Here is a 25,731-nt window from a genome sequence, read left to right as displayed (position 1 = left end):
ACACTGCAGAAAAAAACAACAAACTGGATCACTGTGTAAACAGGAATGCAGTTCATCTGCCAGCAAGCTAATACTTTACTACTACTAAAAGTTTTTTTTCACATTCTTTTACAGTATTTTCTGCCTTTTTCTGTTACTTTTGTTAGTTTTGTACATTTAATAAAATAGTTACAATCCTGGACTAGACCTGCATGATTATCAAATTCAGTGAACCACTTGACCAAATAACATAATATGCGCTTTTCACAGCGTTTCTACATATGTCACCATGTATCATCTACCTGGCACACAAACACAAATATATACTGTAGAATAAGAAGCTCAAAGAACATCGTGTTCTGGTCATTCCGGTGCCTGCCAGTAGATGGCACACCGCTTGTTTACTTCCTGTTGCCACAAAGGCCAAACTGTGGGAGGAAAAAAGCCTGTTGCAGGACAAAAAGTCACAGCGGTTTTTCTTTGTCCCTATATTTTTGATCTGATCCTCTCTTGTTTGTTTTTCAACGTTTCATGGACTCCTGATTAGTGTAGATGAAAATTTCTCTTGGGTTCCTCGCTTTGTTATTGACCAGAGCGACTGCCTCATCTCCTCATCACGGGCTGATCACGTTTTGTTTCGGCCAATCAGATGCGGCGGAGATGCTCCGAAACGCTATAAAGCAGAGCTGGAGGTTGCGTGAGAAACAGGAATGAGCAACAATAGAAAGCCCCACCGATAGCACATCTAGAGACCAAGTTCATAGTTTGATATTTTTCTATACTTAACATCAGGTAAGCGATGGTTCGTGTATCACAGTGTCCTTTTCTGTACGGAAATGTGTGTAAACTATAGTTAGTTTTGTTTTGCGCTGCTTAAACTTCGCCCTGTGTAAATTTGCAATGTCAGGGTTTTGTGTGTTTACTTCCCTTTAATGCACAGGTCCTTTAGCGGCACCGTGTTCGTCCGTTGCCATTTTGTTGCCTTTTTGTCTAAGTTGTTATTAAGGAGTCAGTGCTTGTTCACTGATAGTGTTGTTGCTACATTATCTTGTGAATAGGCAGTTTTTTTGTCTTTTTTTGTCTCGCGTCGTGTTGACGATGTTTACGCACCATCACGTATCATAGTTCCTAGTTCCTCAGTGTGAGGCTTATCATGTGTCTTCCTGTCTCTGCCGGGCGTTAGGGTCAAGAACATGGCTACCTCAGCAAGTTCCAAACTGAACAAAGCTGTTAAGCAGCAGTACATGGACCTGCCTCAGGGAGACAAAGTCCAAGCCATGTACATTTGGATAGATGGCTCCGGAGAGGGACTACGCTGCAAGACCAAGACTTTGGATTCCGAACCGAAGTCGGTTGATGGTATGTGACTTTGAAATCAGGAACACCTACAGGTTCTATAATTAAAATGTTAAAGTTGCTCATTAGGTTGAATCCTCTTTCTTTGGTAGACCTGCCTGAGTGGAACTTTGACGGTTCCAGTACCGACCAGTCTGAGGGTTCCAACAGCGACATGTTCCTGATCCCTGTTGCCATGTTTAGGGACCCTTTCAGGAAAGACCCCAACAAACTGGTGTTGTGTGAGGTGCTCAAGTACAACCGGAAGCCGACGGGTAAGCAACAAGGGTCGCGCTGAGCCATCTGAGCCGCGCTGCTCCCCCCGGGGCTGTCCTCTGATTTCTGAAGCTGTTCCAACAGAAACCAACCTGCGGCACACATGTAAACGGATCATGACCGAGGCGCAGCATCACCACCCGTGGTTCGGCATGGAGCAGGAGTACACCCTTCTGGGGACAGACGGACATCCCTTTGGCTGGCCTGCCAATGGCTTTCCTGGTCCACAAGGTAACTGTCAATTATCCAACTGACATGACATAAAACCCCAACAGCCTATTGCAAACTTGGTGCTAATATTCGCTTCCTTCTACCTAGGACCTTATTACTGTGCAGTGGGTGCGGATAAGGCTTATGGACGAGACATAGTGGAGGCACACTACAGAGCCTGCATGTATGCCGGGGTTCAGATCAGCGGCACCAATGCTGAAGTCATGCCAGCTCAGGTACTGAGTTGTTGTTGTTATGATGTCAAAATCAAATGGTTTCCATTAATAATGCTGTGACTCGTGTTTCAGTGGGAGTTCCAGGTCGGGCCGTGTGAAGGCATTGACATGGGGGACCACCTGTGGATTGCTCGCTTCATCCTCCACAGAGTCTGTGAGGACTTCGGCGTGGTGGTTTCCTTTGACCCCAAACCTATCACAGGGAACTGGAACGGCGCTGGCTGCCACACCAACTTCAGCACAAAGAACATGCGCGAGGAGGGCGGACTGAAGTAAGGACCCCCACTTCTAAAGATGGTAGGGTGTTGTGTCACGCTTTGAGTCCTAATCGCCGTCTGCTCTTCACAGAGTCATCGAGGAGGCGATTGAGAGACTGGCAAAGAGACACAAGTACCACATTCAGGCGTACGACCCCAAAGGCGGACTGGACAATGCCAGACGTCTGACCGGGCACCACGAAACCTCAAACATCGATGCCTTCTCGGCGGGCGTAGCCAACCGCGGCGCCAGCATCCGCATCCCTCGCGCCGTGGGGCAGGACAAGAAGGGCTACTTCGAGGACCGCCGTCCGTCTGCCAACTGCGACCCCTACGTCGTCACAGAGGCTCTGGTGCGCACATGTTTACTCAAGGAGGAGGGGGAGGAGCCTAATGACAACTAGTCTCTTGTGCTGTTAGCCTCATACCAAGACTCTGTGGATTGAGCTTCACATTTTTATATTTTTTTAATTTGACATATTTAGTCATTAGGCCCACTGCCTTTTTATAAGCAATACATTTTTCAGATATCTAATAATTGTTGTAGAAGTATATCAAAGTAAGCTGTTTGTACTTATAATGAGTGTCTGAGTGCAGCAGCAGGTTTTGCTGTAGATCCTCCAGCTCCAAAAGGATGCTAAAGGCATTTGAATGTTTTTAGCAGTTTAATGTCTGTCACAGTGGCAGAGGATTCATGTAGTCACTATATAATCCACTTTACTGTTTTTAAGTGCAGGTGTGTTTATTTTCCCACTTGTATTTTTTACATACAGTAACTTGTCCATTAAACAGATCACATTTTTACCTCTTTGTTGCATCCTAATCCTGTACATCTTGTGTTTTTCCTCAGAGTCACAGAGTCATAATCAAAGTGAAACTAGTTGGTCGCATCCAGACCGTCTGTTAGTCTATTTATTCACATATTTCTGTGAAACAAAGCTGTGTTATGTTTAAAAGCTGCCAGTAAAGTCCACGCTCTTCTACTTATCCACACAGCTTGAAAGGTGCTGTCATCAGAACAAGCTGTCAGTGGTTGGAAGGGCTTTTGACACATTTATCGGTTCCTGTAATTGAACAAAAATAAGTTTATTATTGTTGTTCTTTTACACCACAGCATTGGCCCATGCATGCCTTGGATTTGCATGTTGAGTGTCGTAAAAATTCCTTCAGTTTTCATACCTGCAGCTACAGGTTTGATTCGAAAGCAAGCTGAAGGCAGAAACTATCATTTGAGCTGGTGAAGGTGAATCACTCCTCAAATTCAGGCTCAACATGTTTTCATGCCAAAAGATTATTTAGAAAGAAGTTCACTGAGGATTTCATGTCAAATATCTTTGTAGAGTCAACGGTTGCTGGCGTGGTTCTCGTGTTCGGTGCCGCTTCCTTTGCTTAAGATAAGAAGATAAGAAAACCTTTAATAGTCCCACAATAAGGAAATTTCATCTCACAACAGCACAGTATGATACTGTACAGAACAAAAAAAAATACAGCGGCAAGTAAAAAAAACAGAAACAGATCAGTGAGACTGGGTTGAGTTGGTACAGTATAACACTAAACAGAGATCAGAGTGTACATTTATGTACATATTGCACAGTTTTGCAATATTGTGCAAATATTGCACCGAGCAGGCTTTATTACTACTGATGCAGTGGGTGGTTTATCAGTTTTGGTGTGAAAGTGGTGTTAACATTGTCAACATTGTTGATTGTACAGTCTGATCGCAGCAGGTAGGAAGGATGCTTGATCTGCTGTCTGAAGTGATGCATTCAGTGTTTGGATCCTTGCTCCATATCAACACGTTGTTGTTGTTGTTGTTGTTGTTTTGGTGTTGTTTGTTTTCTGGGCAGCAGACTGCCTTCATTTATGTAGCAGTATACAGTATCTGTTTGGGAGGATTTAAAACATGCTCGAGTTGATTCATCCCAGAGCACCCACTGGTAGTGTTGTACATTATCAAATACGACTTAGATGCCAGTTGTTTGTAGAATCTAACAAAAAATCTAAAATTGCAAACCCTATGTGAACTACTCTTATACTTACTTACTTACTACTCTTAAGAACGTTACATATAGTACTAGTTTCTTAAGTGTTTGCACAATTTCTACAAATGCTGGAAAAATCTGATTTGTTCTGAATGTAAAAACAATGATTTTCGGTGTTTTCACTGACCAACTTTATTAAACATGTAAATAGAAAAGTGAATTTAGAGTTTAAATGTTCGTCACAGTTCCCTGTTGCATCCATAAATGCAATCTTAAGCTCTATTTACTGTAACAATTACTGTACATCTGTGCAGAAACACAACCACAACACAACCATCCTCTGAGACCAATGTCACATGGAGTACCACAAATTAGGTCTTACATTCGACCTCCTCAGTATTCATTAAGTGAGACTCAAATCTCCAGAAACCAGATGCAGTTTTTGTTGCCCATGTAACCCAGCAGATGTATGCAATACAGTACAGTGTAGATCAATATGAGAGTGGTACAGAAATCTAGTAAGTCTAATAAGTAGCACAGGGGGCAGAAAAGGAAGGGTCCTTCTGAAATCCAAAAGAATGCAGCGCTTTAGAGGAACACACTGGGACACGTGCTCCAGTGGTAGCTCTGCGCCATGCTTTGCCTGCTCATCTGTACAAAATTACAGCGTGAAGACGAAATGCTCCAGTTTATTAAACCTGGTGTAAAACATGCTCAGTAATGCCTGAAGCATCAAAGGCCCTGAAAATATGAAAATCATTCCTTTAAAGTATTTTTGTTGTTTAGAAACAGTTATAACTGTGATATATCATTATATATAACTCCCTTCTTACCCCACGCGGGTGGTCTCATCCGTTTTTCCATATATATATATATATATATATATATATATATATATATATATATATATATATATATATATATATATATATATATATATATATATATATATATATATATATATATATATATATATATATATATATATAAAACTCCCTTCTCACCCCACGCGGGTGGTCTCTCATCCACTTTCCAAGCTCGGGTCCTCTACCAGAGGCCAGGAAGCTTGAGGGTTCTGCGCAGTATCCTTTGCTGTTCCTAGGACTGCACTTTTCTGGACTGAGATGTCAGATGTTATTCCAGGGATCTGTTGTAGCCATTCCTCCAATTTGGGGGTCACTGCCCCCAGTGCTCCAATCACCACAGGCACCACTGTGGCCTTCACCTTCCAAGCCTTCTCCAGTTCTTCTCTGAGCCCTTGGTATTTCTCTAGTTTCTCATGTTCCTTTTTCCTGATGTTGCCATCGCTTGGTATTGCCACATCCACCACTACGGCTTTCCTCTGTTCTTTGTCCACCACCACAATGTCTGGTTGGTTCGCCATTACCATTCTGTCTGTCTGTATCTGGAAGTCCCACAGGATCTTGGCTCACTCGTTCTCTACCACCTTGGGAGGTGTTTCCCACTTTGACCTTGGGGTTTCCAGTCCATACTCTGCGCAGATGTTCCTGTATACTATGCCAGCCACTTGGTTATGGCGTTCCATGTATGCTTTCCCTGCCAGCATCTTACACCCTGCAGTTATGTGCTGGACCGTCTCAGGGGCCTCTTTGCACAGTCTACACCTTGGGTCTTGTCTGGTGTGGTAGATCTGGGCCTCTATGGCTCTGGTGCTCAGGGCCTGCTCCTGTGCAGCCAGGATGAGTGCCTCTGTGCTGTCCTTCAGCCCAGCCCTTTCAAGCCATTGGTAGGATTTGTTGAGATCAGCCACTTCAGTTATGTTCCGGTGGTACATCCCGTGTAAGGGCTTGTCCTCCCATGATGGTCCCTCTTCCAGCATCTCATCCTCTGTTCTCCACTGCCTGAGACATTCACTCAGCACGTCATCTGTCGGGGCCTTATCCTTGATGTACTTATGGATCTTGGATGTTTCATCCTGGATAGTGGCTCTCACGCTCACTAGTCTTCGGCCTCCTTCCTTGCGGCTAGCTTACAGTCTCAGGGTGCTGGATTTGGGGTGGAACCCTCCATGCATGGCGAGGAGCTTTCGTGTCTTAACATCTGTGTATATATATATATATATATATATATATATATATATATATATATATATATATATATATATATATATATATATATATATATATACACAGATTATATATATATATAAACATATCAGCAATATATCAGCATCTTCCCAACATGTAACAACACATTGGAATGTATCAAAGGGCATCTGAATGAAAATCTTGTCAGAGGCTCTTAAACTAATCAGATGTGTTGTGTACAAACAGCAAATGAGTCTAATCAATGTCGGTGAGCTGCTCCGTCACTATCTGCTGAGGAGTCACGGTGAGGCAGAGGCCGCTGACAGACCTCAGATGTGACAATCTTCACAAACATGATGAGATCTTTCACATCATTGAGTTTAATCATATGAATGAATCACGAAAAACATCCCAAAAAAAAACAAAAAAAAGAAACATCCCAACTCTTGTGATTAAACATAAAATTCTCACATCTGAAAATCTCACAGCGTCTTCCTAAGACTTCACCAGCTGGATAATGAGACACAGCAAGTTTTCGTTTAGGCTCCATCCAATCTTAGCACAAAAACCATAGTTGTGTTTTGACAAGTAGATTCTTTGTGTGCTCGTGAGCGTGTCTTATTAACTTTGGCCACCCGGGTGCACGTGCGCCACAGCTGACCGTTGATAGGAAACATGACAAGAACCACAACTTACAATCTGTTAAGAGAGATGGGAAGAGCAAGTCTAAAATTAATAGATTGAACTCTTTCATACTGGATGATTGATACAGACAGAAGGCAGCCTTGTATAAACACTGGAATGAAAACAGACAGTTCATTCATTACCTTTCACGTAACAAGCCTCCAGTGTGTGGTGCCAAGAAACAGCCGAGCACTTGCACCCCTGTAAAAGCACAAGTTAGGTTTAGAACGGATCCAGCATGTTAATTATGCCCCATTTGAGTCAGATTGTTCACTGGAGTGACCAAATATTTACAATTCCTCAAAATCTCATCGTTGTCAAGGCCCGACTGTTTTTTTTCTGCTTAGTGCAAGACCAGACTAGACACATCTTCACCCACACTTTCCTCCCCTGCTAATTCCAAGGTGTCAAGTTGTCTGTTCACACAGGGAACAAACGGTTCTATGTGAGTCAAAGCAAGACATACACTAACCACATAACCAAGTCCGCTGTAATTATCTTTAATAACCATTTCAGTAACCAGCATCAGTAACCGTTGTTATTGTGTAGACTCAGGGAACCCATCAACAATAATTTTCTATATTGATTAGTTTACTTGAGTTTTATTTCACAGATCCCCTTGTTGCATTTTTTACCCTCTGCCGTCTCTCAGTTATAAGGCCTTGAGGGACCCTCCTCCCCATCCCCCAGTCTCAAACATAGTGGAAGTTTACAAAGGTCACGCAAGTGAGCGAAGCACCACAGGGCCATATCTTGGCCTCGCTTAGGGTAAAACAAATCCTTTCATTTACATTTCAGAAGAAACATCTACAGTCAGAAAAACACATTTGAGGCTTTTGGTGTGCTCTGTGAAGGAGATATGGTTTTGGCATTATAAGCTGGTTTTGTCAGTCTCAGCAGTGTCACAAACACGTCATGCACTACACGCTGAGCTTCACTGGACCACATGTCAGTCCAGGACGAATCCAGGAAGTCCTAGTTTGCCAGCGCACAAGGTCAACTGAAGCCTAAGGACATGAGGACAGAATGCTTTGATGCATTTCAATTAAGACTTTCAGTCTTTGTAGAAGTATTTAAAAACGACTCAATACTGGATGCACAGATGCACATGGTGCTAGAACTGAAGAGTTTGCACCAAGTTTAATGATGACCAACTTTTAAGTTATGGTAATAAAATATAACAACATTCGCAGCTGGAAACCCAACCAGTCCCACTTGAGCAGCACTTGGAGAGGAACAAATCCCCTTAACTGAAGAAACCTGAAGTCATCTGACAGTAAAAGGTCAAAGAGCAACAACAACAAGTAAAACACAGGTCAACAATTGTATCATGCTGATACCTGTAGGCAGGTAGAGAGGAAGGGACGCCTGACCACAGGAAGCAGCGGCACACACCACTGACGCTGAAGGACCCACTGCAGGAGGGATAATGGCTCGTTGCCACATGACCACAAAGTTTGCACTTAGATTTGTCGTGTTTCCTGTTTGCGTCTCAGTTCACGGTAACTACAGAAAGAGGTGACACAAAACCAGGACAAATACACAAATATACAGTATGACATTCTGCGACATACATACGGCCATGTTCAATCTGCCCTTGGAGGCAAAGTAAAGGTCTTATAGAGCACAGCTTATGTAACTCGTAAAAATCCAGCTACATCCAGAACCAGAAAACCGAGACTTGTGGAAATTTCCGAGCCTGGGTATGTTCTCAATTAAGCCAGTCTACTCCACCATGAAATCAAGCCCCAGAATGACTCGGCACTTTTCTGTGTTCCATGCTCATGGTTTATATTCACTTGCATCCAGCTTTTTAAAGTAAAACACATTCGCGTTTCACATCATATCTACAAACAAGTGTATGATTCTGATGAAGACTTCTTGGATTTGATGTGAGGATTGATATCATGGCAAAATAACCCTTTCATTACTAGGGGTCTGGGAGAAACACAGACGCCAAAGGGGAATGGTTTTAATCCTAACTACAGTAGGACTTCCTGGGTGATGCTCCTTCAGCTGGTTGTTGGTACAGCCTTGGCATCCGGGTTCGTGTATACTGTCAAACAAAAACACATTTGCGTGACAGCTTCAAGTTCACAAAGGGACATGGTCATAAAAGAACACACTCTGAATCTAACTGATCTACTGTACTTTGGCTTCTCAGTGATCTCACCCACTTGTGCTTTTGCTTGTTGTCACTCTTTATTAAGTTCAGAAACCTTTATGAATGTGGTGTAGTTGTGTGCAAAAGAAGGAGGAAGAAACTCCACAGAAACCAAAAGTCAGGCGAATGTCTGCGTTTGTAATGCAGCTTTCTGGAGGTGGTTTGCTGAGTGTCCTGTTTTAATCCACTCCCCTGGAAAAGTGCACCCAACGCAGGCCAGCATTGTCTGTTTAATTACCATCAGTTTCACCTTTCAGTTACTTAACACGTGCAGTCTGCTCAAACCATGTTTGTCTCTGCAGGGTGCTGCAGAAGAGGAAACAGCTCCTTTTCTGCTTGCAGGCCAGAGATCAGTGTGTTAGCTACAGAGGGATTTTGTCTAATTTGAAGAGCAATTGAGGTCTGGAGACACATTCGAGGAAACACAGAAAACACAAAACAGGAAGAAGACACTGCTTAGTCCTAAAGGTATTATCAAATACTAGGTTCAGAGTCAGTGCTCGTCTAGTAACACCATCCTCACCAAATTCCTTCCAGCACCAGAAAAGACACACAATGTCATCTACTGACTGAAAGATGCATTGCAACTTATTTATTTTAAGATGAGCATACACAGAACATTGTGTTCTCAAAATCTTCCTCAAACAGTCTCTATTTTCATTCTTTAAGCATAATGTAACTGGACACATACAACGTTTTTTTTCCCAAAGTACAGTCGATCCAATAAGAGCCTTTCTTCTGTGAAAGGAGAACCAAAGGAGCTGTTGAACCTTATTTGTGTTTAAAAGGTAAATTGAGAACATACCGGTGTTGTTATGTAACACACATGTCCACAATAAGATGCATTCAAAGATAAGATTTCCTCGGAGCTTATTATAAATGGAGACAGATTTTCCAGGATTACGTTTCATTAAAATAAAGAGTCAACAGCGACATCTATAGGCCAGTATAAGAAAATCTTCATAGTACATTTACTAAAGCGCTTTACACTTACTGGATACATTCATACTTGTACTTTTACTCTATTACATTTATTTAATAGATTTAGTTACACTATACTTGTTCAGATTCAAATTAAAGCATTAACAAAAATAAATTTGTCTTTTGTCTTTGTTTTGTATTATTTATTGTAAAAACAATTTGCCAAAGAATTCACCTTTAAAACATTTCAGTTGCATTTCTCTTGGTAGAGAATTATTATTAACTTGAATGATTCTTGTACTTCTACCACTTAGGCAGTACCGCAGTACTGTGTGTGTGTGTGTGTGTGTGTGTGTGTGTGTGTGTGTGTGTGTGTGTGTGTGTGTGTGTGTGTGCGTGTGTGTGCAGCCTCAACTTAACAGAGGGGTTCTGTATTTAAGTCAGTGTACAGCAACAGACATCAACAGGCCACATGGGGCAGCTCAGTCACTGGAGGGTAAGCTGAGCTGAGCTGTGGAGATATCAGAGCTGCTGCTGACTAGCAGGATAGATGCTGACCCAGAGATGGCGGCTGCCAAACTCCGCCCGTTAACGTCACTGACATCCCTTGTAGAGTTATACAAAACCTGGGGCTAGTATGTCTCTGTGGCACATCCCTCACTCCACCTGCTCAAGAGAAAGGGTAAGTCACGCTAGTTTAGTGAAATATTTACACTTTTTAAAGTGAAAAACACTCAGATTTATTTTAAACTTAAACTGAAGCAATAATATAAAGTCAAGGAATTCAGGTGTCAAATGACAGCAAGGTGTGAGTTGGTGTGTAGTTTATTTCTAACATACTGGAGCTAAACTAAATTTTATTAGTGGTGACACAGAGCTGCGGCTTGAAAGTCTAAATATAACATTATAACATGTTCTTGTAGCTTTAAGGCCTTCTATATTTAAACTAATGGCATATTTGGAAAAATGTTAGTAACATGTGTTTTATTCTTCAGATTATTTTACAGAGCATAAGGATACATGTGAGCAGCTTCAAACACATGCGGGTGATTTTATCCCAAAGTGCAGAGACCATGGCTGAAGAAATGTCCCCACAGCTGTCAAGAAAGGTGCCCACAACTGTTGTTGAAAAAGGCGTTAAAAGGAAACAAGACAGACACTGTGTCACGGATTCTGATCCACAAGGACGGGTCAAAAGTAAGGACACATTGTCAGAGAGCGATTTAGGAATCCTCTATCTGAATCCTCAAACACCAAGTTGGTCTCTCGTACAGCAGTTTGCACAACTTTCCTCAGGAGAAGGAAAAGGAGGCTGCGAGGATGCTAAATTTCTGGAAAACAATGACACACATTCTGGTGAAAAGAACAAGAGGACCTGTTGTAAAATCCCCAAGATGCACCAATCAGCCAGCCAGCTGGAGTCAAAACTCAAAGAGCTCAACGTCAAGAAGCATTCTTCAGAACGTGGTGAAAATAAGAGCAGGAAGAAGAACGCAAACAGCGCTTCAGTTAAGAAAAAGTGTGACGACAACAAGATCCCTCGGCTCTTAGTAGCGATGAAAAAACGCAGCGAGGTTGACACAGAGCATCGCCCCTTTAAGTGCACACATTGTCACTGGGCCTTCAAGAAGCTCTGCAACCTGCAGAGTCACCTGCAAACACACACCGGCCTCAAGCCGCATGTCTGTGACATCTGCGGAAAGGCTTACTCCCACCAGGGCACGCTGCAGCAGCACAAGCGTCTGCACACGGGTGAAAGACCCTACCACTGCCCCTTCTGCGTGAAGACCTACATCTGGTCCTCGGATTACCGCAAGCACATCCGCACACACACCGGCGAAAAGCCCTATGTCTGCGACACTTGTGGGAAGGACTTCATCCGCTCCTCTGACCTGCGGAAGCACGAGAGAAACATGCACACCAACGACAAGCCCTTTCCCTGCACGCACTGTGGCAAGACCTTCAACAAGCCCCTCTCCTTGAAGCGCCACGAGCGCAAGCACCTGGGGGAGAGGCCCTTCTCCTGCCCCGACTGTGGGAAGGCGTTCGCTTTGGCCAGTCGCATGGTGGAGCACCAGAAGATCCACGCCGGCGTGCGTCCATACGCCTGCTCCGTGTGCTCCAAGTGCTTCACCAAGTCCTCCAACCTGACCGAGCACGAGGCAATCCACAGCGGCGTGCGGCCCCACAAGTGCGCGGAGTGCGGCGTGGGGTTCGCCATGGCTTCGCGCCTCGTGCGCCACCAGTACGTCCACAACAAGGAGAAGTTCCACAGCTGCACGGGCTGCAGCAAGAATTTCAGCCAACTGGCCACGCTGAAGATTCACCAAGAGCAAACATGCTCGGGGAGAATCTTTGTCTGTGTGGAGTGCGACAAGTCGTTTCAGTGCGCTGCAAAACTTTCACAGCACATGCTGAACCACAGGGACAAGAATGCCTGAGACTGGTTAAGTCAGGTACTGTGCGCATCCATTACTCTGCGGGTTGCATAATACATAGACACTATCTACAGAAGACAGCCCCAGCTTTCAGTGATACAGTGAATCAGTTAATCTAATTCAGCTAATTATGACACTGCAGTACAAGTAATTTGTCCACATATATTCAGGTAAGAGGGTAATATAGTTTGAAAGCTACCGAAGAGTTAGAAAGAGGTTTGCAAATAATAATAAAGACAACACTTACTGATGATAGCAGGTTATGGAAGCTACAGCCCACTGTTTTACCGAGGCATTCTTGAAACTTGTACCTACTGTACGTTCACCAACTGTTTAAAACGCCAATCACTCCTCGCAGAGTTGACAGCCACATAAATGCCCAGCTGGGAGACGAAAGCTGTCATAACCAGTTTATAGGAGAGCCAGCTGGTACAGTACAGTGTCTTGACAGAGGAACAGCTTAGTGTTGTCCATCCATCAGTGCCCTAAACAGGAGTACAGTACATCACATGCGTGATGTTGGCGGTTACTTTTGTTCTTAATCACAAATGGAAGAGCTGCAAAAAGACTCTCTTGAGACGCCTGTGGTCGTATGAAGAGGGTTTAATAGATGGACTAAGGAAGGACTTGCTAAGCCAGAGGCCTGTGAAGTGAGTGTAGTACTATAAATAAATACTGTAAATGTGGTTCATCCGTTTTACATTACTGCTAAATACCACTTCCACACTATACATGTTGTACTGTACTGTATGTCTGAATCTGTTGTGTAAGTCACTCTGCATGCTATGTCAGCCGTGGCACAGCTTCTTTTTGATCATGACGCCTGACATGCACTAGAAGAATGTTTGGCTTGCATGACTGATGAATGAATTGTCTTTTATAAGAACTACTTATAATCACTGACAAATGACTATCCAGTGGTGGATCAGTGACTCAGAAAATGTCCTTGTGTCTAAAGTTAAGGAAATTGTATGTTTAACCTGTGTCTTCTGCTTCTGTCTGGCTCTGAATAAATACATTCATTCAAGTCGACACATAGTAACTGCAGTATTTTATTCAGTCACATATTTTTAGTCAGACAGGACAGGTCAGAAGCCCAAGGTGTAGTTATTAAGACCTAGCCAGCGTTAACAATTGCCATGAAATATTAAATAATAAAGGCTAAAATAGTTTTCAGATTGTGTGCGTGCGTCTGTGCGTCTCACTGACACTTGGCTCTGCAGACTAATCGTAATATGAGACAGCAAGTGCTGTGTTGTCACTTGCTCTACATTAAGTGAGGGGCCCGTTCGGAATCCCACTTCTTTCTTGGCAATGGGTCCAATATGTGGGTTTAATTTAGTTATTCATTAGATTTGATATGGCTTTAAAAGCAACAACAGAAAGACAATGAATGCTGACAATTGAATGATAATACTGAGAATTTACTTGAAGGCAAAGTGGCACAAGTGGTGGGCATGTGCAGCTTTGTACTGTACAGTGACAAAGACACAGAAACATAAAACATGGCTGTTACAGAGTTTTAGGAAGCCTGCACATTTACAGTGGCCTGGTTAGTTCAATAGGTAAAGCATTGTTCTCTGGTTTGATCCCTGGCTCTGGCACCAGGTGTGTTCTTGAGCAAGGCACTTAACACTAACCCAGAGTGCCACACCGTGGCTGCTCCCCCATGGGAGATGGGTCAAATGCAGACATAATTTTCCCGCACTTCATCAATAAAGTTTCAATTATTATTTCCTGTCCTATCAACAAATCTTATTGACACACAAACAAGTTTCATTAACACATAAAGATCTGATTGTTTATGCACATTTCTGCTCAGAGTGTGGACATGTAGGACATGTGGTCCCAGCAAATGGCTTTCCCAATTCCCTTCCTTTCCTCTCCAAGTACTTGGTGCCATCCATCACTTGACAACATTAGATGTCCCTCTTTCAGTTTGACGTCTCTGCATGTCCTTCTTATAGAACTAGCACTAGTCCTGAAAGTCATCGTTACCAAACAATTATTTGGTTTGAGCTGTCATCACCTTCAGTGATTTTACTTTGCATTTGTCAGCATTTCAAAGTGGTCTTTTTGCAGGACTCCAAACTCAGCTGTTCCACGTGCTGCAGTGTGATTTATTGGACTAGTCCATACCAAGTATTTTCGTTTCCAACTGGTGGTTGAGCTGTGTGTGTGTGTGTGTGTGTGTGTGTGTGTGTGTGTGTGTGTGTGTGTGTGTGTGTGTGTGTGTGTGTGTGTGTGTGTGTGTGTGTGTGTTGGGGGGGTGTTAAAGGGCATCCCTAAAAAAGAAATGTGGGCAGTGAGCAGTATAGATTTTACTGGTGCTCCTCCAGCTCCAGGTAAAGCTCACGTGTGACATGGCGGCTTGGTCACATTTATTCATTAGCAATCCTGCAAACCAGATGAACGAACTTCAAGAAAATTCATTTAGAACCTTTTTTTTATGGTGAGGGAACTTAATTTACCTGTGATGCAGGCGGGTTGTCTTGATTAGGTCTCTACCCCAGCTGCTGGCCTGTGTGGGAGACGTGGATATTAATAGAAATACTTTCTGTAGCTAACATGTCGTGAGCGGCAACTAAGCCACTGCAGTGTTTTCAATTTAAGATGCTAAAAAAATAAGCTGCATAAATCATGACTGCAGCCATCCAGATAGAACCTGGAGAGCATAGATCATCCACGACCTGCCCAGTGACCCGAGCAGGGGTCAGCCAACCCACATACCATCCATACTACAACTTGTGTGGTTCAAATCTATTAAAAACAGTGACAAGTGACTTGGAGACAGTGTTCTGTAAATTGCCTTATACTGTAAATCACCTGCATTCCTTGAAAAGGGGTTTATGCCAGGAGAGGAGGCCTGGGTTGGAAACATGCCAGGAGAGACAATGGTGGGTGGAGGAGGGACACCGAAACCAGCAGCAGGTGGTGCGTCCTTGGAGAATGTAGAAAAATACCTTAAGCCGTATAACCGAAACCTTCATTAGAACAAATAAAGACAAATGTATCTGTGCTTGGATCTTACTGTGTGAGTGGAGCCTCCCTGCTCAGAACTATCCTTTTGAACATCTTTGGGTTTTGACTTAAACCAGCCACTGAACCATCCTGTCTTGGTGCTCTGCACATGACACGGAGGAGAGGAAGACATACTGTAGGTCAGATGACTTTGGTCTGGTCACATAGGTGTGAATGCGACAGGAGACCCACCCACCTGTTTAGGAGGCTCAGCTGTCTGCTCTGGGGCATCTAGTACCTTTGGTACATTCTGATGCTTTTGTCCTTGGTGACTCAAGTCAACGTCCAACATCTGATGCCCCATCTCCAAATGGAAATGTGAAAGCAAGATGTGACCAATGTGATCAGATCCAAACAATCTGTTCAGAACATGTTATTTATTTCTCACCACTAAAGCTTCAGGTGATGATCCAAGTCCTGCAGGAGGTCAAACAGTTGATATCACAGTTAATGTCTGAAAGAGCAACCAATTAATGGATACTAATCTAAAATTCTCACTCTCACCCTCTGCTGCTGATGGCAGATGATTTGAAGGCCTCTCTGGCGGAATAGATACATTTGCACTATCTGCATTACAGTAAGTGAAGTTGTGGCTTGTGACGACCCCTAGAGGTACATAAACCCCTGTAACTGGCAGCGGAGGGTTTGGCCTACAGGGAGTGACAGAGAGGACAGTGACGTTACACTGTTCATTATTAAATGCCATGCGCAAAAGGAGCTGCACGTTTGGTACCAGTCCTGAGCTCCGCTAGAGTTCTGTGCTAGCCCCATCATTTCCTCAGCGCTTCTTTCAGCTTGATCCAAAAGGTTTTCATGATCCTCAGTTCCTTTGTAATGAAGAAGCTCATGCTCTGGGCTGAGGATGTCCGGACTCAGGTCATCCCAGTCAGATCCTGCGGGCATGAAATAAGGGAAAAGCCCTTTGATTTAGCAGATATTGCTTAGGAATGAAGGCACTGCTCTCTAGTGAGGAACAGGCAACACTTCCTTTAAAGTCATGACAGGCGGTATTCACCTAAGTACACTTTGCTGCCTTTAGGGCCCATAGCACCTGCTTCAGGTAATGTCTGGTATGTTGCAGTATAGTCAGATTCCCCCATCTAAGCCAAATTATATATACACATAGCTTTAAAGTCTGAAAACTGCTTATAAGAAGGAATATTTCTGTCCCATAGGAGGCAGCCGATCACCTGCACACTGTGCTGTCTAGCACGTAGCAGTTTCAGCCAGTCAGGCTCCACCTCAGCTTCACTGAACTGGCCCTCAGAGCATCTCAGTCTGTCTGCCAGCTGCAGGAGAACTCACACACAACCATAACAAGCATATGAATTATATCAGTACAATTTACTATGTGAGGGGTAAATACCTTAATAAGCTCTGCAGTGAGGATGAAGCAGGGTTCCGTCTGTCTGAGGATGGTCTGTCCCACCACCTCACAGTAATGAAAGGCCTGGGATGCGAGGCCGCAGTCCAACAGTCGACAAGCGTATAGAAACTTGTAAACCTGATTTGGGATAAAATGCATTTTAAAATATGTCAACTTTCAGACTAGTGTGATGCTAAATGCATCTGTTCTTGATGGCTACCTGAAAGGGTGCTATTGAAAAGCATTTCCCCCCAAGTGTCTGGCAGTACTCGTACAGCTCTGTGCACTGGATGGCAGAATTTGTAGCAAAGTGCTGAAATGATCGTCTAAACACAAGGGAGAGAAAAGGATGCGTCAATTCAAACCAGGCTCATCATCAACTGACATCAATACTGGGACTAGATCTTAATTAGGTGTCAACAAGGAGCCGGGGCAGTTCACCTGTGATTGCTGCCTACCAGCACCATTCTCTCCGCCTTGTGTGAGAACACCCCGAAGGGAACATTGGCTGTCAGGTAGCACACATGGGCGGCGTGTACGAGGCCTCTGGAGGCTGCATGCGGGAGGAGAGGGACAGAGTGGTAAGACTTAAAGCATGTGCTGACATCTTCACACGCTCACTGCATCTCTGTACCAAGTGTGTCTCCCATGGTGACCACGGCTTTCTTTTGGACAGCAGGATCCCCTGTCTCGTTGGAGAGCATCACTGCCAGATGGGGCCTCCAGTCTCCCCATTTTTCATTTCCACAGCACTGAGCACAGAACATCACATCAAACAATGCTAACAACATACCTACCAATGTACAATTTGGAAGACATAAAATTAAAGCGCAATGAATGGATTAGTTAATGCTTTACTGTGGCCATGGCAGGAATTCTCCCCGACAGCAGCTGGAACAGAGTCTGGAGCGGATCACTGGACGTCAGCTGGCCTGTAAACCTGTTAACCCAAAGTTGGTGTTATGTTAACTAAGACTTTATTACATGCTAGCAGCTGAACTGCTGAACTAATTCAGGAACTCTCACATTCAAAGTGCTACTATATACGAAGATGATACTGTATGACAGCTCAATTTCGGCCTCCCTTTCCTTGTCAATTACAAATCCAACCAGCCACCCCTTCGCGCACACACACACAGGAAATTCAATATAATATAAACATCCCTTTAAAAGATTATAATAATCGTAAAAAATGAAGTAATCAACATATATATATATATATATATATATATATATATATATATATAAACATAACAATAGCAGGACCTTCATGCAGTGCAGGTTTGGAATGAGATAATTTAGATAATTTAAGAACATAGCATTCCAGAAGTCTAATCTTATTGTTTCTCACAAATTTAAAATGTGGTGACTTATTTTTGGATAAATGGCGGCGGTTTTGCAGCCGCTAACTAGCCTGAGCAAAGTTATCCATTAAGATCACAGATGGTAAGAAACGTAGGAGCACACTAGATCATGATCCAAATTAATTTGATTTCAATCTAGCCCCATGTGCCGTCCCATGCCTCATGTGGCTCAAGTTCAGGTGTATTTAAAGCAAATAGCTACAAGTAACAGAATCATATTTCCTGGAGTCTGCAACATAACACTGAATACAGCCCGTTCACAGTTCCCTCACCTGTTCAGTACAGTGGTATACGACCTGTTGTCCATTTTACTGGCCAGAAAAAATGCATGACCCCATAGGCTGTTGCTCATAGCTGACTCCAAAGCCTCCTGAGGTTAAAAGGAGAAAGGTACTCAGATACCAGACTAGTATGATGTCCATGTAAACTAACAGAAAGCAGTAGTAGCAACTATCATGCTAGTTAGTCATGCTGGTTCCTATCAGTCCACTATCAGAGCTGTAGTTTGAAATACGTTGATAGGACGAAAGCCAGTCACTCATAAGTTATAATTTCCAGTATCATCATTTTGAAGACTGAGATAAATATATGCAGTATGCTTAGATGCAAAAGTCAAACCTTCTTTCTTCCAGCCAGAAGCAGTTGAGTGTAACTCTGCAGGGCTTTGTCCGAGTTCCTCAAGGTGAAGCTGCTGCAGTTTCCTGTGAGGAGGTCGTCTCCTCTGCAAGGTGGTGCCTCAGCTGCTGCGCTCTCGCTGAGGTCGATGAGCGTGGGAGCCTCTGACTCCCAGCTTCCATTTGACTGCGAGCCCTGCGTCAGTAGCTCTGCAATGTCTGAGCCAACAATTTGCTGAAACAATGAATATTTTTGTGAAAAAAGACGTGGTGATTGGACTAGTGATGATTGCCTGTGCTGATCTGTTATAATAGGGTATACACACGTACTTACAGCGTTCTGTCTGCAGAGCAGTATCAGTAGATTCCACAAGAGGGCAGCAGAGCTCTTATCTGGCAGCTTCTCATCTGTCATGCAGGCACCTGTCATCTGGTAGGCAAACTCTATAGCATCTACTTTATGCAACCCTTCCCTTCGAACACATGACATCATAATTCTTGTAAACTCAGTATTATTTGAGACTAAATTTTAGCCAAATAAAGAAACCAACACCAACCATTACCTCGTTAGGGGCCCGGGGAACTTTCTCAACTCCTGCTGTTCCTGCGTCTCACTCAGTATGACCTACACAGATGAAGACAAACACCAGCTCTTAGCTTTCAAAGATGTTAATACTGTTATCACTGCAGGCTTGTGTTGGACCTAACCTCCAGACTGTGGATCTCCAGCATACTGGTGTTTTCCTGCGTGGAGAAGCCTGGAGTGACCCGTAGCAGCTGTCCCGCGGGCCCAAAGCTGACAACTGCATGAGGGATCGAGTACTTCAGAGGAGCCAGCGTCTCTGAGAAGAATATGAATTACTGAAGGACATGTGCGCCAATCAAGAAACTGCCATGAACGCACACTTACCTGCCACGTGTGAGTGAACCAGCTGTGGGACTGGATCACTGGGTTCAGACCCATTGATGTATTGACTCAGTTCATAGCTGCTGGAAGATAAACCTGAGTGTTTGGAACTTTCTAATGTTCCCAGGTAATAAGAGGAAATTTCTTCATTCTCTCTGGAGGGATTGTCTTCACGGTCTTTGAGGTAAGACTGCGAGCTGTCTCTTCCTTGGTTATACCTAAAAGAGATTATATTTTCTCTTGCTGCAGGCATTCAATTACCAAATATGACATTTGCCCAGTAAAGTATGGTTAGAATCCCATCAACACCTTCAAACTTTCAGATAAAAGTAACAACAAATTTTAATACTGCAACTACAACTACAGGCAGCGAGCTGTGTGGGCTTGGCTTCCAAAGAAGTAGGCCTTGTGGCTCACCTGTAGTCCTCTGTGAAGGAGCTCCCTGAATGTTCCTGCTTCGATGGTCTTTCATGATAATGTTCTGGACTCCAGGAGTCGTGGGGAACCCACCTGCCAGCGTCTTGAGAAGAGAAACATATTGTCTTATCACACGGAACACTAATATTAACCTTACTGTCCATCAGAGTCACGTTGTATTAGTCTACCATGTTGTCTGTGCTGTCCTCTATAGTAGTCATAGTTGTAGTAACCGTAGTTTTCTCCATAGTCCCATTGGCCATTGTGGGTTATGTAGTCGTACCCATGGCTAAAAAATAAAACACCTGGTTACATCAGTGTTGCTAGACATGATAATACACTGAAGTAGGCCACAACTAAAACTTTAAATCTATCATTAAGCAAGCGGCATCATTCACGCAGGAAACATTCCCACAGACTGTGTGCAGGGTCCCATTACTGTACAGACCTGGACTGGGGTCTCTGGTATTCTGCTTACCCATATCCATTATGGTATTGATGAGGGCTGTAAGAGTACTGCTCTGCACTGGCAGGAGGACTGGTAAAGTGGGCCCCGGGATGAGCCCAGCGTCTGTCCCTCCCTCTGGGATCCGGTGACGGGTAGTTCTGGCCCCAATCCTGGTGAGAATACCTGTGGCAGTCCTCTTTGTCTTTTGCTTTGTGGGGGTGACGGCCAGGTTCGGGCCAGGGGTGACCTCTTTGATTCATAGTGACCCCTAGTCACAAGACCAGCTGATCCTATCACAGATGAGAGGTGAGTGGTAGTTTAGAAAAATAAGTTTACTTTATCTAGGAATCTAAAATCCACATAAAAAACTATTTAGATACTTACAGCTGACACATTCCAGATGCAGGCAAAGTGCGACTGCCACATCATGACACAGGGAACTCTGCACGAGAGCTGATAACAATTCAACGTGATAACAAGAGGATAAAGTTCACAAAATAGACCCCGATCACAGGGAGCACTGTTTAAACAGAAAAAAAACAAATAATAAACATAATAACGGAATTAAAATAAGGAACTTCATTTGTCGGATTATTTACAGTTCAGTCTGCGCGTTCATTATACGTTATCTTTGAATTGTGCGTCCAAGTCTCTGCGTGAACTGAGAGTAAACAGATAAGCAGAGGACCTCCCTAAGAAGTGTGACAGATGCACGAGCCTGGAAAACAGGAAATCACGTCCCTCTTCACAATAATTATTGCACATAAAAACACTGAGACATAACCAACCGTGTCCTGGGGTTTGTAGTTTGTGGGGGGGAAAGCGCAACTAAAGTTGAAGTGTTGAATCTTGCCACGTTGCTGGTAGAAAGGATATGGAGTCGTCGGTTATTCCGTAGATTCTAGACTGGTCTCGGGTCAGGTTTACATAAGCTTCAAGATAACAACGGCAAACGGAAACTGATCCAAGGTCAGCGGTGAATATTCAGGATGGGCACAGCGTTTATTTACCACTAGGGGCGCTCTACCACAATAGTAAAGTTACGAAGTAGGGACAAAGAAGGGCCACTACAATTCTGAATAACGTCTTTAAAATCTTGTACTTCTACTACATTCTTCTACTAATAAATTGTTTACAATTACCAAACCAGATAATAAATAAATTAAAATACTAGTAGTATTACTAGTAGGTCCGGCATTATGGGCCAAAGTCATTTTACTGAGTACCAAAGTTTTTCCTATCATATTCTACAATATAGACAAATAAATAAATAAAAAATAAAATAATAAATAAACTACACAGATATTTATTAGGCGAGAGTTAAGTGGCTGGTATTCTCTCACAGGTACTGGAAAGCAGGGTCTGAGACAAGAGATCAGATCATCAGCTAGAAAAAAAGTTCAGAATACTTACAATGTATACACGGCATTGGCACAACATGAGTGAATCTTCCTGGTTATAACAGCATTAACCGACCAAGCAGAAGGATGATATAACAGCATTTAGGTTATGTTGTGACTTCACAGACTTTGCATGGTATCACCATAAACTGAATATAATAATCAGTGAAACACCGTAGGATGCACTGAAATTCTTTCTCACCAAGTGTCGACTTTGTCGTGAAATCAGTGCACTCCTACCTAACGGAATGCTCCAACAGTTTAGCTTTGGTGTCAGCTGATTCTGTTCAGTGACTGACGGTAATGAGTTGGTTGACCTGTCCTTCCTTCTGCAGATGTGGCCGACTTACTGGAACTAAAAACCGCATAAAAAGGCGTTACTCAATGTTCATTACATACATTGCACTTAATAAAAGGTATTATATGATTTTAATTTAACACAAAAATAATGAATTGCCCTTCATTGACGATGTGCTATAGAGTATGTCTTAGATTTAGTCATAAAAGACACTGACCACAGGAAATGCACAACATTAAAGACAATGTTATTAACTTTACTGTATAACTGCTGGTGCCCGCTCTGTGAAACTATTCCACACTTCTACTGAACATGCAGGTGTAATTTGCGGTCTTAGCCGCAAGATGTCGCTTTACCAACAACGAGAGAAGGACCATGTGTAGATCTCCATGTGATCGGTGGGAAAGGTTTATGCAAATCAGCTCGGCTCTCTGAGCGTTTTACGAGTGAGCGCCCGGGACTAACCGGCAGAAGGTGAGAACCTCTGGCAGCAGGAACATTTCGCTCTGGGTATTGTAGGACACCGAGTCGTTCGGATGTGCAATATGACTTTTGAGGAAACCAGTGGAGATAATTCTTCAGAAAGGTCAGCATGCGTTCGCTTTGCGTTCTTTATTCAGCTCTCGTTTGTGTTTGATTTTGTTTTGCTATTTTGTATTAACCTCACGACAACCAATAATGACTAATTAACAATGATTTGCAAACGTCTTCATCTGGACCTGTCTTCAGTTGTTATGTCGTCTCAGCTTTTAGTGCCGTTTAACGTTATTAGGTCAAAGCGACCATCGCCCAGCTCTTTAAGGTTACCGTCAACTAACGTTAAACTACCGGTTAGTTAGCCAGTTAGCATTGTTAGCTAACAGCAGCGTTAAGGCTACGTGTTCGTTATTTACCCTGCTCCGTCCCGCTACACGTTGCATTGCGCGTCAGATGTGCAACGTTACATCACTGAGCTTATGCACTTATATATCTATGTAAACATCGTTTATTTTACCTACTTACATAACTTTATTGCATGGAACCGCAACAGCGGTCTCGTTAATAAAGCTGATGATTTTTCATTAATCAATGCATCACTGTCTATGTTTAGGATGGAATCGGTGGCTAAAGCGTTAGAGGAGATCCTGAGCTCTGCGTTGCCTCAGGGTTGCATCACTGTTGGAGTCTATGAGGCAGCAAAGGCTCTGAATGTGTGAGTAGAGTAAATGACAAAATAACTACTCCAGCTCACTTCATGCTACTGCTGCTTTTGCTTAACATCTCTTGTTCTTTGCTTCAGGGATCCAGACAACGTGGTGCTGTGTCTGCTGGCTGCCGACGGCGAGGAGGATGTGGCCCTCCAGATTCACTTCACCCTGATCCAGGCCTTCTGCTGTGAGAATGACATCAACATCCTGCGGGTGAGCAACATGAGGCGCCTGGCAGAAATCCTGGGTGGAGTGAAGCCTGGAGCAGAGGCCATGGACCTGCACTGCATTCTTGTTACTGTAAGTGTCATTGCTCATGCCTGTGTACTATAGAGATGCTGTACATTGCTCATTTCCTGTAAGTCTGTAATGACAGCAACTCTGGTGCCACCACTGCTACACTTTGGACAAATTGTTCATAATCTGGAATCTGATTTCATCCTGATTGCACATGCTTAGGTCAACATATGGTAACTGCTCTCTTCCTTGTTCTGCAGAACCCTCAGTCTGCACTGTGGAAGGACCCTGCACTGAGCAAAGTCAACAGATTCTGCACAGACTGTCGCTGTTTGGATCAGTGGGTGCCTGTAGTGAACCTGCCCGACCGATGAACCTTGTTGGAATATTAATGTGTGGTGTGCATTGGGTGAAAAGTAACTTCACAAGGCCTGTGTTAATGTCTGTGCTGGACTGTTGCATAGTGCCCCAGAGAGAAATGGGAGGGGAGGAAATAAAAGAACACAAGGAAGAGAGACGAATTTACCCGGTCAGGGTGAACTTGTGAGCCAGGGAGGAGTGACTCAACAGTCTTGGTTCCAGGATTTCCAACGTATGATTGTGCCTCTCCTCTGCCGAGAAAGAAGCTCTTACAGGAAACCGAATCATGTGAGCGCTTGAAGCGCACGTGGTGGACACAGAGGAGGGGAGGAGCGAAGCAAGCGGAAAGGCTGTCAGCATTCCCAGGAACTAGACTGTGCTTGAGTGCACCAGTTGGAACTGTCAAATTAGAGAGTAGTTCATTAAAGTTCAAGCAAATCTCCTTAACAACTCATTTATTTAACATTATTTAACTCAAAAAGGGAAGGTTTCACACTGTTATTCTTATTATATTATTATTTTAATATGGACAATGCAATGTGTTGAATGTCCAGTTACTGGTGTTTTTATGTGTTCTTAATTTAATGCATTGTATTTATTGTGCACAGTTCATGGAATTTGTTGAACGAAATAAACAGCCAGTTCTCAGAGCGGTTTTGCGTCAGTGATCTCCCCGGTGAAACCAGTTTAGCATACGCAGAAAATCCCACACTGTCCTGTGAGACACTGCATGCCTCTCGTTCCCTCAACTCACTCATCCAGGATTCTGGTAGGATAGGTGTAGCACCACCCCTTGAGTCCAAAATGTCATTTACAATAAAAGCATAACTCATACTAAATCTGCTACCGGCACAAGATTCCTTGAAATCAGCCTCACCCCTGTTTGGTAACTCTAGTAAAATCTGACCTTTTGCTCAATTTAAGGATCTTGTTTCATGAAGGGGCGGAGAATTCCCACTGTGGTGGAATCCGAGTGGGCTGGAGCTTGTGAAGACAGCTCAGTCTTTTCACCCCCGATTATCTACGCAATCTGTGCTAAATTTACTGCTGCGCCGATTAAAAATAGCAGAGAGGTAAGAAGAGGAACATCCGTATTGAAGACCCCTGTCAGGCTGCAAAAAGAGAACACCAGAACTTATTGATGCATGTGTAGAACAGAGAGGCACAAAAGCGCCAGCACAGAGGGTCACGGGACAATGACTGTGTGAGTCAGGGCTATTCAGTCCTCCATTGCTAGAGCTGTACAGTAGTTTGGCTTCATGGCTAAAAATAGCCCGGTGGATAGAGGCGTTCCCCCCTGACTGCTGACAAATTGACAATAGTAGTACTTGGAATTAACAGGCAGCGTCCGCAGAAGCGGACCTGCTGCAAATGTCATAGTACAGGGACATAGGAAAAGGCTCTCTGCCGGGGCTATCAGGTATTAGATAACAGATGGGTTGCAAAATAGTGGGTCGAAATGCTAGAATGACAGAAAGAGAGGAGAGGAATGAAGAATGAATAAAGCGAGGGGGCTATGGTGAAGTCTGGACTTAAGTTAAAGGGTGCACTTTAGAAGAAATGTGTCTGAAGGCCAGAGTGT

The 25,731-nt window shown here is 43.6% G+C and overlaps 4 protein-coding genes across 14 annotated transcripts; 3 read left to right on the top strand and 1 right to left on the bottom strand.

Moving 5' to 3' along the window:
- Positions 1-612: 612 nt before the first annotated feature.
- glulb (glutamate-ammonia ligase (glutamine synthase) b) lies at positions 613-3,097 on the top strand. Its single transcript, XM_029147132.3, has 7 exons — positions 613-771; positions 1,163-1,338; positions 1,428-1,589; positions 1,675-1,821; positions 1,909-2,036; positions 2,109-2,308; positions 2,385-3,097. The coding sequence occupies exons 2-7, from the start codon at positions 1,173-1,175 to the stop codon at positions 2,695-2,697; spliced, it is 1,116 nt and encodes a 371-aa protein (XP_029002965.1). The 5' UTR covers positions 613-771; positions 1,163-1,172; the 3' UTR covers positions 2,698-3,097.
- Positions 3,098-6,445: 3,348 nt separating this feature from the next.
- sec16b (SEC16 homolog B, endoplasmic reticulum export factor) lies at positions 6,446-22,548 on the bottom strand. 10 transcript variants are annotated; one of them, XR_005897564.2, is made up of 27 exons: positions 21,052-22,548; positions 20,698-20,957; positions 20,408-20,508; positions 20,220-20,322; positions 19,806-20,020; positions 19,604-19,737; positions 19,459-19,520; positions 19,230-19,368; positions 18,900-19,130; positions 18,554-18,651; positions 17,776-17,857; positions 17,552-17,669; positions 17,359-17,470; positions 17,138-17,243; positions 16,918-17,055; positions 16,742-16,840; positions 16,567-16,651; positions 16,285-16,444; positions 16,056-16,201; positions 15,940-15,968; positions 15,748-15,855; positions 15,562-15,654; positions 15,357-15,471; positions 15,002-15,051; positions 8,348-8,513; positions 7,151-7,208; positions 6,446-7,022 (listed from the first exon to the last, which is right to left on the bottom strand). XR_005897564.2 is itself a non-coding variant. In XM_029147126.3 (26 exons), the coding sequence occupies exons 3-25, from the start codon at positions 20,925-20,927 to the stop codon at positions 15,035-15,037; spliced, it is 2,721 nt and encodes a 906-aa protein (XP_029002959.1). In that variant the 5' UTR covers positions 20,928-20,957; positions 21,052-21,187; positions 21,267-22,547; the 3' UTR covers positions 13,569-14,927; positions 15,002-15,034. The 10 variants fall into 10 exon arrangements, 9 of the variants coding, with proteins under 9 accessions (XP_040926335.1, XP_055364283.1, XP_029002959.1 ...); XM_029147126.3 differs by lacking the exons at positions 6,446-7,022; positions 7,151-7,208; positions 8,348-8,513 and adding an exon at positions 13,569-14,927 and having other exon boundaries at positions 21,052-21,187; positions 21,267-22,547; XM_029147125.3 differs by lacking the exons at positions 6,446-7,022; positions 7,151-7,208; positions 8,348-8,513 and adding an exon at positions 13,569-14,927 and having other exon boundaries at positions 21,052-21,187; positions 21,456-22,547.
- znf648 (zinc finger protein 648) lies at positions 10,652-19,723 on the top strand. The gene is made up of 3 exons (XM_029145681.3): positions 10,652-10,774; positions 11,088-12,548; positions 19,586-19,723. Exons 1-2 carry the CDS (start codon positions 10,730-10,732, stop codon positions 12,531-12,533), a joined length of 1,491 nt encoding a protein of 496 aa, XP_029001514.3. The 5' UTR covers positions 10,652-10,729; the 3' UTR covers positions 12,534-12,548; positions 19,586-19,723.
- A 245-nt stretch (positions 22,549-22,793) lies between the features above and the next one.
- gadd45ab (growth arrest and DNA-damage-inducible, alpha, b) lies at positions 22,794-24,799 on the top strand. 2 transcript variants are annotated; one of them, XM_029147133.3, is made up of 4 exons: positions 22,794-22,951; positions 23,456-23,557; positions 23,645-23,852; positions 24,050-24,799. In XM_029147133.3, the coding sequence occupies exons 1-4, from the start codon at positions 22,902-22,904 to the stop codon at positions 24,161-24,163; spliced, it is 474 nt and encodes a 157-aa protein (XP_029002966.1). In that variant the 5' UTR covers positions 22,794-22,901; the 3' UTR covers positions 24,164-24,799. The 2 variants fall into 2 exon arrangements, with proteins under 2 accessions (XP_029002966.1, XP_029002967.1); XM_029147134.3 differs by having other exon boundaries at positions 22,815-22,839.
- The last annotated feature ends 932 nt before the right edge of the window (positions 24,800-25,731 follow it).

This window comes from Betta splendens, chromosome 4 (assembly GCF_900634795.4).
Source record: "Betta splendens chromosome 4, fBetSpl5.4, whole genome shotgun sequence".
In the NCBI taxonomy this organism is placed as follows: Eukaryota; Metazoa; Chordata; class Actinopteri; order Anabantiformes; family Osphronemidae; genus Betta; species Betta splendens.
This window is presented reverse-complemented; position numbering and strand designations above follow the sequence as displayed.